The following is a 15,302-nucleotide window of genomic DNA, read 5'->3' as shown; positions in this document are numbered from 1 at the left end:
GTATCATTTGGGTAACTTAACTATCTTTGATCCTCATCAAAGTTACCCCAGGCACAGACCTTAAGGCGAAGATAATACGAAAGTAATTATTAGTTGTCATTTATTCTTAAATTTTTAAATATTTAAATTTTATGTTAATGTTGTAAAAATTCATATAAAATCAACCGTGGCCTCCCGCAAAATTCTGTTTGCGGCAAATGCCAGAGTAAAATCGGGTCTTCAATTCATCTCCTGTGGGTCAAATCACGTGACCCTTCCTTCCAGTTGAAACCGCAAGTGGGCTTATTGTTTAAAAGTGGTAATAGGTATCAAGTTGTTTTCAATGGTTTAGTCTGTTTGGGTAGAGTATTCTTCAAATCATCTACTGATGTCATGACGTAATTGTCGAGCACTCTCTAACGATATTAGTTAACAATTTTGCAAAATGCATTTTGAATACCGGTAGATGTCTGTGGTGAAGTTTGTTTGTAAGATTCGAGGCCAATGACGTCATCAGATCGGAAGTTATTATGAAAACTTCTTTTATTCTGCAAAATTCAGTAAAAAATCAACTGTAACAGATGCGTGAATCGTTCAGCATGAATTGTTCATTAGATGATAGCCAAAACATTGCAGTCAACTGCATGACGTGCCTAAGTGGTGTACTTCTTCACACAGATGAAGCGCCAACGACGAAAACCCCCTTGCAATATTTGCGAACTCGAAAATCCCTTTCGTGTACTGTGGATTGGCTACTGTTTGCATGGACGCTTAATATCTGCCTGTAACGTGTGGCCGGCAGCACACCGTGCGTACGGCATATACTCAGGGCCTGGCAAAATACTGAGCATGTGGTGCCAAGAGCAGATCGCATTGCATGGAACGGCAAAAGGGATAAATGATGTCATCAACTAATTTATTATTCATTTTTAAAAATTTATTTCAGCCCATTGACTTTGTTCACATTTTCATGACACTCTTTTGGTGATTTGGCGATCTTCAATTGTAACCAAAGTTACAGCCAACAAAGACCCTGATGCAAAGATACGTCCAAATTTATGAAGTCATCAATTGATTTATTATTGATTTTTCAATATTTAGTTCAGCCCCATTGACTTTGTACACGTTTTCGAGACACGATTTTGGGTACTTGGCGATATTCGTTTTTGTCGCCGTGACTTTAGTGCTTTTGCAACTTTGGATCTTCATCAAACTTATACCGATGAAGAACCCTTATGCATAGATGGTCCTAGAAACACGACATCATGATGACATCATCAAGTGATTTATTATTGATTTTTCAATATTTATTTCAGCCCCATTGACTTTGCACACATTTTCGAGGCACGATTTTGGGTACTTGGCAATATTCAATTGTCATCAAAGTTACAGCAAAGTTACAGGCAAAGATCCTGATGCAAAATCATTACCAAATTTATGACCTTATGATGACATAATCACCTTATTTTGTATTGATTTATGAATAGTTTATTTTGCCCCATAGGTTTTGTACACGTTTTTCAACAGGCATACTTCAGGACGTTTTTCAATCTAACTGATTTCGTGTTTGTGTACATTCATACTCCACCACATAAAGTGGGTTCCAGAACACGTACGTCATCACGACATCATCAGTGGTCACGTGACATGAGATTAAAGGTGCAGTTTCTCTCCATGGGGATTGTACAAGTTTTTGCACTACACACTATTATCGAGCGTAATGAGTGAGTAGTCCTCATTGCATTTTCGACCCAGCATTACTACCAGAACGAAAGAGAAATCAAACTAAATTTTCCCTTCCGTCCGATTCCAAAGATACCCAGGAGTCAGAATAGCAAATAAAATTTCATAATTTTTCTTCAGTTTAGACGCAAATCATGTGACATGAACTTAAAGGAGCAATTTTCTGCACACATATTTTTAGCCCATTGACTTTGTGCACGTTTTTGAGCCACAATTTTGGTAACTTCGTGATGTTTGATAGCCAACAAAGACTCTGATACAAGCACTAGATGGATGATGTCAGCATCTTATTTTGTATCGATTTTTGAATAGTTTATTTTTCCCCATAGGTTTTGTACACGTTTTTTTGACTTGGCATTAAATCTGTAAACTTTAAAGCCTTAGATCTCCTAAAGGATATGACCTGTCTGTTTGAAATTTTGCAGATAACTAGAAAGGGAAGGGTTACAGACAAATGTTGAACTCATGCTGATGACGTCATCAGGGGATAAATCACGTGATGTTAAATGTGCACTCTTCAGGGCCCTATATCTCTTGAAGTAGATGTCCCATCGAGTTCAAATTTTGCTGATATCTTGAAAAGGGAGTGCTTTAGAGGAATATTAACCTCATGTGATGATGACGTCATCAGGAAACAAGTCACATGACATTAAAGGTGCACTCTTTAAAGCCCTATATCTCTTGAAGTCCTTGTCCGATCCGGTTTAAAGCTTGCAGATATCTTGAAAAGGGAGTGCTTTAGAGGAATTTTAACCTTGTGATGTTGGCGTCATCAAGAGACAAGTCATGTGACATTGAAAGTGCATTCTTTAAAGCCCTATGTCTCCTGAAGTACACTGTACAAATCTCAATGATTTCAAACATTGGAGATGACAAGGAAAGGAAGTGTTCTAGATGAAATGGTACCTAATGTGATGATGATGCCATCAGATGAGTCAAATTACATCTCATTTAAAGTGCATCATTTCCTGTTGTACGCACCTGATTGGGTTGAAACCTTGGACCCAAATGGTAATAATGACAGATTTACGCCATATGGTTTGTGCAGTAGATTGGTTGTTCAACTTAAGAAAGGGATGCGAAAAAGCCCTCTGTTCTGTTGGCAAACAGACAGATGATCTCTCTTTTCTTTTTCTTTGCCTCTTTCAGACTATTTCCCCCCCCAGGGTTTGTACATGTTTTCTTCCACTAGTCGACATTGGTAGTTTTGTATATCTGATTGACTTCAAACTTGGCAGACCTTCAGACAACCATCCAAGGATGGCCCTAGAAGAAATCCGTCATGATAGTTTAATCACATGATTTATTATTGAATTTTGAATAAATTTAGTTTTTCTCTACAGGTTTTGTACACATTTTTCTACTTCACACTAATGAGTGAGTTGTCCTAACCTTGGGCTCAACATTACTATGAGAAGGACAGAGAAACCAGACTAAATTTTCCCTTTGTTCCATTACATATATACCCAAGAGTCAAAATATTTAATATTTCATATTTTTTTCAGTTTGACCGCAATCATGTGACACGCACTTAGAGGAGCAGTTTTTCTGCATGTGCTTTTAGCCCATTGACTTTCGACATGTTTTCAAACCATCATTTTGGTATTCTCGTGTGTTTGATCTTTATCAAAGTGATAGCAAACAAAAACCCTGATACAAGAATTATTCTAAATGGATGATGTCACGATGACATCATCATCTGATTTATTATTGGTTTTTCAATATTTACTTAAGCCTATTGTCTTTGTACACGTTATCAAGGCACCATTTTGGTAACTTTGGCATCTGTGATCATTGTCAAAGATACAGCCAACAAAGACCCTGAATACAAGAAATATTCCAAATTGATGACGTTATGATGATGTCATCTTCTGATTTTTTAATTGAATTTTCAATATTTTATTTTGTAATTATTTTTATCATTTAGACAACTCGAAATCTGAAACAGCTCTGTGGTTGTTGCTGTAACAACCACAAAACCTCTAGTTTTTTACTTGTTTGTTTGGATATGATATACAAGGTTTCTTCCCCAAAATACACCCCAAAACTATCAGTTATTATTCTCCTGAAATATTTGTCAGAAATTTGTTTTTTGGCATCAAATTAAAACTTGGAAAGAAACTTGCTAAGATAATCTTGATTACGTAAGACAACTGCTTTTTTATTCTGTCCGATGGGATTGACCACAGCAATCAAAATGCAATATTTACACCATTTAACATCCTTCACACCTGAGATCATTGAAAATGCCAACAGAATGATACTGAACTGAGTAGGTTTCTGTTGTGTTAGGTTAAATCTCTTTTATTTTCATCAACAAAAAAGGATCCTGAAATGGTTCAAATGGTTAATGTTCCAGAAGTAAATAAAATCAGCATTTTGTTACAAACTGAATGAGGTAAATTGCACAAGTTCAAATGAAGTTTTTAATCTCTGAAGCTGTAAAGTTACATTTAATCAAATAACAATCAATTTCATGAAGTTTAGAACTAGACAGAAATGCAACGAAGTACGGAAGAAATAGTTGCTTGATACTTTAATATCTGAATTCATGGTGATTGCGTACCTTTGCCAAATTAACTGATTAAACTTCTGTTGGACAGAACAAAACTGATTTGTGTTAAATTACTGAAAGTATCATGGAAATTGGTGATTTCTGACCATTGATTTGGGAGTAAATGAATTTTGTATTTGGGTTGTGTTTTTAACACCCTGTGTACATATTTTCTGTTGGTTCACAGGCAGGCTCTGTGCTGTAAGGTGGCTGTAATATACGACACATTTTTAGAATCGGGAAAAAGGTGAGTTTGGAAATTAAATTGAGATTTTGTCATGAAAGAAGTGTGCAAGTATACAGACTACTGCATTACATACCTGCCAACCATTCCGATTTCGGTGGAATTATTCCGATTTTTTTGTAGATTCTGAAGTAGGATTTTTAGTTTCGAAATTACGATTTTTTCAAATTTCTACATCTTACAATGGCTGGAGAAGAGATTACAGCCATGAGCTGAGGAGCTGAGGTTAACACATGGCACTCGAATCATCTGAAAATTATGCTGGTGTAATACTAGATAGTGTAGCCATCAAAATTATGTCTCCAACTCCATCGGTTTCGTCAAATGCGTTATGGGTACATGTATGTACTTCAGACGGCAGGGGCGTGCACGAGCACATGACGAGACACTGTGTAGCGAGGAATATGATTTAATATACAACCGGTGCCCTCGCACATGGTGGATGACGTAATGAAAGCCACACTTTTTGAAGTTGCGTGTGATTGTCATGACAGCATGATTGTTTGGCCGTAAGTGATGCCGTTCGCTGACTGAAGACTGAGTTTCTACCTGGCTACCTCTGTGGTTTCTGAGACATCAAAATGAACGGCACAAGGAAAGAAAAGAAACATATTCTGCTGAAGTATAGGCCGGAATACTCCCAGAAATTCCCGGTACTTTTGCCTTTGAAACTTGGAGAACATCACGCACATTGTAACTTGTGTTCGACTAATTTTATTATAAGTCACGGCGGACTGAGTGACGTTAAGAAACATGTCAACACAAAAAAGCACAAAACCACAGCCGAGGCTACACGTGGAAGATGGCTGACCAGTTTCTTTGCTACTACTTCCGATGTGAGTGTAATCAATGCTGAAGTGCTGATGACTGAGTTTATTATTGAACACAGCCTACCGCTTAGTGTTGCCCATCATTGCAGTAAACTGTTTCAAAAGATGTTCCCCGACTCACAGATTGCTAAGAAGTATGCATGTGGGCAAACGAAGACGTCTTACATTGTCGACACTCTTGGGAAAGACAAACTTGCATGTAACATTTATTTCAAATTATCCGATTTATTCAACTTAAAAATTGCCGAGAAATTTGTCTTTTGACACATGGTATATTTCCAAGCTATTCTAACAATTAGATATTACCCCATCACTATGCTATTCACCACTTTTCTTTCAACCAAAATTATTTTAAATATTAGCATTTTTCACAAATTTTTTTATTAATAACTGGTCATAAATCTTATGCAAAAATGCAACAAAAATGGCTCAGAATGCACCAGAGAGTGCCTAAAACCCTGGAGCTTCCAGGGCCCCCTTAAGGGCCTTGGACCCTGGCCGTAAGGGACTTTTCACTACGTGATCATGATGTGTGCTTCACGCACATAATAATTAGTAACCATATCAATACAATTGTAATCATTCTGAATTTTTGTTCTTCAAAGTTGGCAGGTAGGGCATTACAGGAGTGCATTGCACATGTTGCTGCATGAATATGGAATAACAGATGTGAATAGACTGATGTTGCATTTCTCATCAATGGTAACATCAGATTCAGGGCCACTCCCTCTATTTTAATTGCTTGAAAAATTGATTACCACTTTGCGAATTTCAAGTCTTTTGTATATTCAACAACATCTGGGCTGAGAAATGACCAGGTTTTTTAAATTGCTCTGTCAAACTTGTTTGTTGTGATAATGTGGTAATCCGTTAAATGGTTGTACACGATGTTTACACAATATCCACTTTGTCATTTGGGTTGATAAAATGTGTTCAATCAATAATGGTACTGGTGGGGACGTAGAATTGCTGATGGATCGCAGCCAGTGAAAATGTTGCCAGTATTTTTTCAGTTTGGGGATTTCCAGAAATTAAAGAAGGGGAGCGGATTGAATGGAGAGGGGGACATCATCTAACATTGTAGGGGGCAGTGTTCAAGGCATCTGGAATGCAAACCATCTGATTGTAGGGGTGTTGGTCATAGGGACACTTGTTGCTGACATTTTCATGGTTTTGCTGAAAAGAATGATGGTTTTACCCTTAAATATGGATAACGCCACACCCCAATTCCCAGCAATACCTGGTCTAACAGACTTTGACCCTTGCTAAACTCGCTGGCAAATTTGAGTGGTTTTCAAAATTAATGTTGGGGGAGGGAATGATTGTTGAAATGTATACCTGTAGTTTTTAGAATCGTGCCCACACTATGCTGTCAGGTTTATTTATGACAGAGATCCAGATTTCTATCTCGCATTCCTCAGTACGTGTAAATAATCTCCTCAGAAATTGCTACCCAGGGCTTTCCAAAACAACAGCAGCAGTCATTGGTACTATCGAGCTTTAGCCCTGTAAAGTGTCTGAACAATTACTTTAAAATTAAAAGAGGACCATTAGGGTGACAGATTTTGTCAGTTTCTAAGATTTGTTAATGTGACTTTGTTCTGGTCTTTTCTAGGTGGTTTTGCCACTTGGATGATGATAACTACCTCAATGTGTTGAACCTATTGCAGCTATTACAAAGCTACAACCACCAGCAAGACCTGTACCTAGGTAGGGCCAGCCTCTCCCATCCCATACAGGCACTGGACAGGGATAAAGGATATGTGAGTATCTCACAGTGGCCTAAACCTCCTCTTGGACAATTTCCCTGCTACAGTCCTGGACAAAATAGTTGGAACAGCTTGTGGGCAGCACGGTGAAAAGATGCCCCCTCTCCCCCATTCTATGTTGCGGTCATTTATTGGACCAAGATTAAGCCCAGCTTACCCAATGAGAAACAACATTGACAGGGGGCGAGGGTGAGGCATATTCCAACGAGATTTATCCAGGATTGTAGCTTGGAATGGAAAAATCTTCTAAATTGTGGCCCATTCAGTGAAAATTGGCTTTTGGAGATCTGAGGTGTAACTTGGGGTTTTCCCCAGAGGCAACATACATGTACAAAGCCTGTTACACCTGGTAGTAAAACCTGACTTTCACCTCCAAATTTTCAATTTTGGAAATAAATATCCCCAAAGGAATCAGATGTACAAATAATCCGAACAGCCCTATTGCTTGTGGGATCAAACCTTGATTAAAAATAGAGCAAGGCCAATGATCATTTTGGAAGTGGCTCAATAAGAAAGTGGCATTGTGTTGTACCACACCTCCCCTTCAGTAGTGAGTGTTGTACCACACCTCCCCTTCTGTAGTGAGTGTTGTACCACACCTCCCCTTCTGTAGTGAGTGTTGTACCACACCTCCCCTTCTGTAGTGAGTGTTGTACCACACCTCCCCTTCAGTAGTGAGTGTTGTACCACACCTCCCCTTCTGTAGTGAGTGTTGTACCACACCTCCCCTTCAGTAGTGAGTGATGTACCACACCTCCCCTTCAGTAGTGAGTGTTGTACCACACCTCCCCTTCAGTAGTGAGTGTTGTACCACACCTCCCCTTCTGTAGTGAGTGTTGTACCACACCTCCCCTTCTGTAGTGAGTGTTGTACCACACCTCCCCTTCTGTAGTGAGTGTTGTACCACACCTCCCCTTCTGTAGTGAGTGTTGTACCACACCTCCCCTTCTGTAGTGAGTGTTGTACCACACCTCCCCTTCTGTAGTGAGTGTTGTACCACACCTCCCCTTCTGTAGTGAGTGTTGTACCACACCTCCCCTTCTGTAGTGAGTGTTGTACCACACCTCCCCTTCTGTAGTGAGAGTTGTACCACACCTCCCCTTCTGTAGTGAGTGTTGTACCACACCTCCCCTTCTGTAGTGAGTGTTGTACCACACCTGCCCTTCTGTAGTGAGTGTTGTACCACACCTTCCCTTCTGTAGTGAGTGTTGTACCACACCTTCCCTTCTGTAGTGAGTGTTGTACCACACCTCCCCTTCTGTAGTGAGTGTTGTACCACACCTCCCCTTCTGTAGTGAGTGTTGTACCACACCTCCCCTTCTGTAGTGAGTGTTGTACCACACCTCCCCTTCTGTAGTGAGTGTTGTACCACACGTCCCCTTCTGTAGTGAGAGTTGTACCACACCTCCCCTTCTGTAGTGAGTGTTGTACCACACCTCCCCTTCTGTAGTGAGTGTTGTACCACACCTCCCCTTCTGTAGTGAGTGTTGTACCACACCTTCCCTTCTGTAGTGAGTGTTGTACCACACCTTCCCTTCTGTAGTGAGTGTTGTACCACACCTTCCCTTCTGTAGTGAGTGTTGTACCACACCTCCCCTTCTGTAGTGAGTGTTGTACCACACCTCCCCTTCTGTAGTGAGTGTTGTACCACACTTTCCCTTCTGTAGTGAGTGTTGTACCACACCTCCCCTTCTGAAGTGAGTGTTGTACCACACCTCCCCTTCAGTAGTGAGAGTACTTTATTGTATAAAAGCCTAAACCTTCCAGACCCTTCAAATCTGCTAGGATTTGTGCCTTTTGTCTTGCGGCTTTTCTCCAGTGTGCCATTTGGTTCCTCCTCAATGGAAATTTTGGAAGTTTCAGGGAAGTGGCTTGCAAAGATGCTTGGGGTGTCTGCCTTGAGCAGAAGCACCCTGATATTGGTGGAAAGAGAAGCGTTGGTTGGGAGCTTTCATTTCGTTCCTAGCAATGTGACCGTGACACGTGCATTTCATAGTCGTTCATGAACCAACAAAGTGCAGTTCATTACCAAAGGAGCCCAAAGGAGCCTGTGTTGCTAAGAAAATAGCACCCTCTCTTGGTCCAGCTTGAGACCCATAGGATGAATGACGAGAGTTTGTTGATCACTGAATCTGCTCATTCCTGACCTAAAATCCCTTGTCTCCTTTCTTCTTGTGCAGGCAGAGACCTCCTTCTGGTTTGCTACCGGTGGAGCGGGCTTCTGTATCAGTAAAAGTTTAGCATTAAAAATGGCCCCCTTAGCAAGGTGTGTCCACAGATACCTGATCCTTTCTTTAAATCATGATTTCCAAGAATAGTGCCCTTTCTCTCAAGACTGTGATTAGTACTTTACATGTATATATTGACCCTTTGCATGTGGCAGCCATATTGGAGGTCATTTTGATTATGTTAATTCACCAGTAGTGCATATCCCATTGGAGCAAAGGGATACACCTCCAAGATCGCTGCCGTACGACAGATCTGTACTAGATTCTGATTGAATATCGGGAGTCCTTGGATGAAACACATGTGTTTTCTGTTTAAATAAATGGGATGTGGAGCAAATGAGCTATTCAAGGAACACAAATTTCAAATGCTGTATGAAGATCAGGACAAGGTTGTAATGAGACAAAAGGATTTAATTTTTTCTTCTTAGTGGTGGCCAGTTTACAAACCTTTGTAGCAGAGTCCGCCTACCAGATGATGTATCCATGGGATTTGCTATTGGTAAGGAACACTTACACTTACCATTTAAGAAATTCGTAGGAAAACCCTGTTTTCTGTGCAAGATATGTATTAAAAAAAGTATGTGAAATCATTACCTAGGTGCTTTGGTATTTAACTGACTAGGTCTACATTAGTATTGTCCAACACATGCATAGTCCAGAGAGCTGTGAATATGCAGAGGTATTGGGGGATTGGCTTGATTGCTGGTCGGATTTGATTCAGGGGTGCCAATAGAGGGGATGTGTGATTGCGGAACTCTGTCTTATGTGTGTTCTTATAGACAAACACAGGGTTACCATAAACAACATCCCTTGCTGTGAATTGTAGTACACATTTGTCTGAGATGAACTTTGCCCTCGCACCTGATAATGTCGGTCTTTCAGTTTTTAATTTCTTTTTTGTTTTTAAACTTGAACAGTTTTCATGAATCAGATGTGGGATGTTCCTTGATTCCTTACTCATAGAGCATGTCACAGTTTTATATCAGCAGACACTCTGTACTGTAAAGATTTTTCTCTTACATGTTCTGTTTAAATTTGGTTGGTTGTCATTGTTTAAAACTACATTGTGTTTAAATGTTGCAGATGGTCTTCTGAAGGTACCTCTTACTAGACTGGATGTTTTCAACTCACATCTACAAGGCTTGAGTAGATTTGACGAGTCCAAGTTACCCAAACAGGTAACTGAATTTGTACTGTACGCCATGTTTACAAGCACAGTTCCTATTGAGCTGCTGGCTTTTATCACAATCCTGATAATTTGTGTTCTTTCAAGGAATGAAGATAAACTTGTCTCCCGAGCCTGTGTGTGTTTGCTTTCATTTCCAGTGAATTGACTCAACAGCAAAAGTTCATAAATTGGTTTTAACACTAAGCTTAGTCGCTTCTGATGGTATGTTGCCTCAAAAGCATCCATTCTGAAAACATCTTTGGAGAAACGCTTCAAAAATGAAACCTCATAAATGCTTTAATCCAAGTTTTATTTTCAATATCATGTTTTGAACACCTTTGGGGAGTAAGGTTAGGTAACACAAGTTGTTTGAAGTGACAGATTTTTTTTTGTTGATAATAATATTCGTTTTTTCCCCCATCTCCTTGCTGGGTTTGAGCAGGTGACATTAAGCTATTACCTCTCGGCTACCAGAAACAACACCATTACCCTCCACCATGCAGCATTCACTAAAGAACAAGACCCAACAAGGTAGGAACTATTATGTTTGGGTTGTAGCCTTACTTGGTGTCTGTTTTTACATGTCAAAGTGTATTACAAGGGGACCCCATCCCCAGCTTTTGGGCGTTAGGAGGGCTACAGGACCAGTTACAGGGCACATCACCAGAACAGTCTATAATTTTGATGCTTAGGACTTTTGTTGGTGGGGGGGCTCTTGCCAACGGGCCTGTTTCAAGGTCTTGTGCACAAATATTTTTCCAAATTGTTTTTCGCACCCATTCAAAGAACGAGTACACAATACAGATGGCTACATTTGACTAATATATAAAATAACTTGTTGATGCAAGCTCACGTTTTGTGAAATAAATTGGGAACTTTAGTCACGTCCATACCAGATCCATTAAGCAGCAGGAATCCGCCTCTGACCCATGCTGTGTCCATTCTAGATGGTCTAGGATATCGTTCTACAAACTAGGCTAAGTCAGTATTGACAGACACAATTCTGGTCATATCCAAGTACCAGTAAACCTTTTGAATGAGACACCATTTGCATTGGAGAGGTCAGCAAAATTTGCCAGGGAAGCCCACATAAGACTAGTACCAAGTCACTTAGGAATTCATGGCAAATTAGAACCCAGCAGAGTTGAGATGGGTAAAGCAAATGCAGTCCTATCAGTGCTGTTGCAAATTTTACAATAAGGATGCGTCTCTCCTGCCAATTCTTCCAGGTTGAAGTCCTTACACTGCTGGCTATTTCCCAGAACCTCCAAGTGTTCCTAGCTACAGTTGACACTGTGGAGCGATGGAACCATTCGTCATGTATTAAAACCGTTCAGTTTCCAATGGAATGCTTATTACCCTTCTGACTGGATGGATGTGGGATGTGGCGCCAGTGGAAGCCCTGTTTGGTGCTTAGTAATATTTACACTCAGAAATGGGAAATGCTGCTTAGCAGATTGGCTTATCAAGCTGGACAACCAGTCATACATGTAGAATTAGCCATGTGACGTTTTTGGTTGGATGATTCTCTGCTTACTGAAGCCATTCTGCATTACAGCCTCTTTGTGTGCTAACATCTACTCAGTCTTTTGTCTCCATTGAATTGGTCCAGTTTTGTTTATACTATCACAAAAGACTTTTGTTGGAGGAAAACTAAAAGAACGATAAAACTAGGAAATTTAAATCAGGTATGGGGAAGGTAATGTTCAAACCTCTACATGTGCACATTCAAGAGCCAATGATTCTCCATGTGGGATAATAATTTTGGCTTATCAGATTTTACACATGTGTGTATGGGTGATTGCACTCAAGTCTGTCATGCATGAGTGTCATGGGGGCACTTGCCCCCTCCCTCCCCTGAAAAAAAAATGAGAAGTAAAACTGGGGGAAAAAGAAAAGAAAGAACAAAAGAAAAGAGAAAAGGAGTGAATGGGAAGGAGATCACCAATTGGAAAGAAGATACCTTAGAATTGAGCCTTTCTACCATCAATGAGTTGTCACTTTGCAGACAATGAGTACTCCCCTTCCCCCATAAAAATCCTAGTAACACCCATGCTGTAATATGTAAAAAGAAATGACTTCCACTGCAGTCCTAGGTTTGGGGAATCCCATATTTCAAAACAAGAAATATTCAACTTTGATTGCAACCTCTCTGTGATTTGCTCGAATGCTGAAGGTTGTTTTATTTCGGAGCGATCGAGAATCATCCAAGTTTGAGATGTGTACGTGAACAGTGAAGTGTCAAACTGTCTTGTCCTATTGCTTGTCATCTAAAAGTAAGTTTTTCACAGTTTTTTGAGATGTGGTTTGAAGTCCAACTTCCGCCTTCATGAAATTGAAGCCATGACAATGTTCTCTCTAACTGTAAACATTACTCTAGTCCTACTTTATTTGGACAAAACTTCATTCCTACCATTCCAGGAATTTGTGGGTCCTTAAATTATCATTTGATACAACTCAGTGTTATTACTTGAATACAAAGAATTAATGTGCCATGTATAAATTGAAATAAATCGTTTTCCTTTGAGATAATAAGTGCAACAGTTTGTGTACAAGAAGATATACCGCAGAAAAAGACCAGAAATATTGCTGAAAAAGAAAACACAATCATTTGTGTTACAATGGTGAGCTTGTTCTTTTTCAGGGAAAATAAGTACATAACATGTACCTGCTACAAATTAATGGATAGAGTTGTTTGCAACTTGTTTGTTTGTAACCAAATTTATGGAAGTGTAGAGAAATATAGTAATGAATTATCCAATTCATTCAAAGAGTCCTTTCTAGAAGTGAACTTTTTCCCTGATAGACTTTACACACATACATGTATTAATATATATTCAAAGAAATATCTACGTAGTGTGTTTGCTGTTAGATTTTAAAATTTGTGCCATTGTGATTTATTTTATGTTTTAATCAGTACAGATATTCCTGTTCTGTACTGAAGTGATTTTGCCCGTTGATGGACATACTATTGTAGACTATTATAGAGCAAACTTCCAATATTGGTAATTGAATGAAAAAATGAAGCGATTTATTGTGTATTTTGAAAGTAATGGCTGAATTTTTGAGATTTTTCTGCTAAGAAAAGAGGTTTAAAGGCTTCAGAACTGAAGTATTTGCACATTGTTGTCAAATAGTAATTTATATTTATTACTCATTGTTGTGGATGAATCAGATTTATATTTTTCTAAAATTTTCAGCCAAGACAATTGAAATACAAACTGCATGTGTTCCTAGAACACGATTTGAAAGGCCTGTCATCACCACATTCCATGTAGTAGGTAATTGTCGATCAAGTTTGAAAAGCAACGTAATAACCTTTTAGGTAAAATGAAAACAGAAAAAAAAAATGAAATGAACTGAAGCAAGACGTAAACCCTGTAAACTTCATAATGTACCGGTATTTCATTAGGATCTGAGTAACCCATTCCTATGTGGCATTATTCTCTTAAACTTCATAATGTACTGGTATTTCATTGGGATCTGAGTAACCCATTCCTATGTGGTACTGCTCTTATTCTTCAACAATGAGATGAGCAAAGAAATTGATTGGAATGGGGTTTGAACCTACAGATTCTGCACAACACCCTTCCGATGCTCTAGCAACCAAGCTATGCAGTCTTACGTTGGTAATTACTCATAATTTGTCCGTGTCTTTCTTCTGGGGTCTTTGTCAATGTCATTGTTCATAGTCACCAGTCATGAAACTCATCTGGAAACTTTTGGCTGGTACTTCCATGACAACACTCAGACGATTTCTTCAGGATTCCATCAGCAAGTCTTACTTCATTTATCAAGTCCGTCACTCTCGCTCCATTTACCACCTTAAAAGATCCAATTTAATGTTCTTTCCTCCTGTTTGAACGATGACATGTAGCTCTCAAATTCAGTAGGTGTCTTGGGGGTTGTACGGAAAAGCTACACTCCCCAAAAAATAGTAAAAGAAAACGTTGACGTCATGACTTTTTATTGAATGTTACCATTTGAAGAGGTATCTAGGTTGTGTCAAACTCATTGGGGGCAGAGTTCATCGTTTTTCAAACAATATTGAATAGAGTAAGGTAAAATCATGCGTGTCTTTTACCAGCTGGACTTAAGAGAGTCCAGACGGCCATACAACGTGCTGTTTTTGATGGACAGTTTATAAAGGCTGCAACATAATCATATTGATAATATTTTTGAGTAGTGAACAAAAAGATATTGTGATAAGGTGTTAAGAGTAACTTGCATTACCACAATGAAGCAAAACTGTAGCATGTGTCGTCATAGCATTTAGGACAGGGCAGAAACAATATTTTGTTTTAATTGGGTATAAAAAGTTACCCTGATCTAGTGGGAGAATGCTAGCATTGGACTGGATAGCTCAGTTGGTAGAGTGTTGGTGCAGCGTCTTGACAGTTAAAGGTTCAAATCCCATTTTTGACAGTTTTTTCCTTGCTCTATCCAAAATTGCAAGTGGAAACACGACCGGGTAAGAGTCACCTTTGTGGTTTCATGTAACATGGTTATTTGTAATAAAAAAGGCTCAGAGTCCTGCGCATAATACTTACTCAAAAAGTAGTATCTTGAACTTGGTTGTTACCTCTAGCAGGAGCTCTTTGAAATCAAACCATCTCATGCATTGGAGTGCCAAGGTAGGTGAGTGTGACGTGGTCTCTGCTACAGGTGACCTCCTTCAAATCAAGTTGTGAGCTTTTCATACAGCAGCTTGCATATCTGGGTGTCTATGCTAGAGATGCATCTGTCATATTTCATAACACCATCCACAATATGCTTTTACCGTGTCA

General features: G+C 39.3%; 1 protein-coding gene across 8 annotated transcripts in view; it reads left to right on the top strand.

Moving 5' to 3' along the window:
- The window catches only part of LOC110985603 (beta-1,3-N-acetylglucosaminyltransferase radical fringe-like), a 46,280-nt gene that overhangs the window by 24,155 nt on the left and 6,823 nt on the right, over window positions 1–15,302 (top strand). For 5 of the 8 annotated variants that reach the window (XR_015426004.1, XR_015426003.1, XR_015426005.1 and 2 more), the window contains exons 4-9: window positions 4,464–4,523; window positions 6,966–7,113; window positions 9,300–9,385; window positions 9,776–9,846; window positions 10,431–10,525; window positions 10,958–11,046. Coding sequence is in view for 3 of the 8 variants with exons in the window: in XM_087139361.1 (XP_086995487.1) it covers window positions 4,464–4,523; window positions 6,966–7,113; window positions 9,300–9,385; window positions 9,776–9,846; window positions 10,431–10,525; window positions 10,958–11,046 (549 nt within the window). In the remaining 5 variants the exon portion in view is untranslated. Of the gene's footprint in view, window positions 1–4,463; window positions 4,524–6,965; window positions 7,114–9,299; window positions 9,386–9,775; window positions 9,847–10,430; window positions 10,526–10,957; window positions 11,047–11,744; window positions 15,073–15,302 lie in introns of those variants that run through there. The other 3 variants (XM_087139360.1, XM_087139362.1, XR_015426006.1) reach the window with 3 other exon arrangements.

The sequence above is a fragment of the Acanthaster planci genome, linkage group LG07, assembly GCF_054643075.1.
Source record: "Acanthaster planci isolate LZ-2023a linkage group LG07, COTS_SCS, whole genome shotgun sequence".
In the NCBI taxonomy this organism is placed as follows: domain Eukaryota; kingdom Metazoa; phylum Echinodermata; class Asteroidea; order Valvatida; family Acanthasteridae; genus Acanthaster; species Acanthaster planci.
Note: the sequence above shows the minus strand (reverse complement) of the source record. Positions and strands in the feature narration are given on the sequence as shown.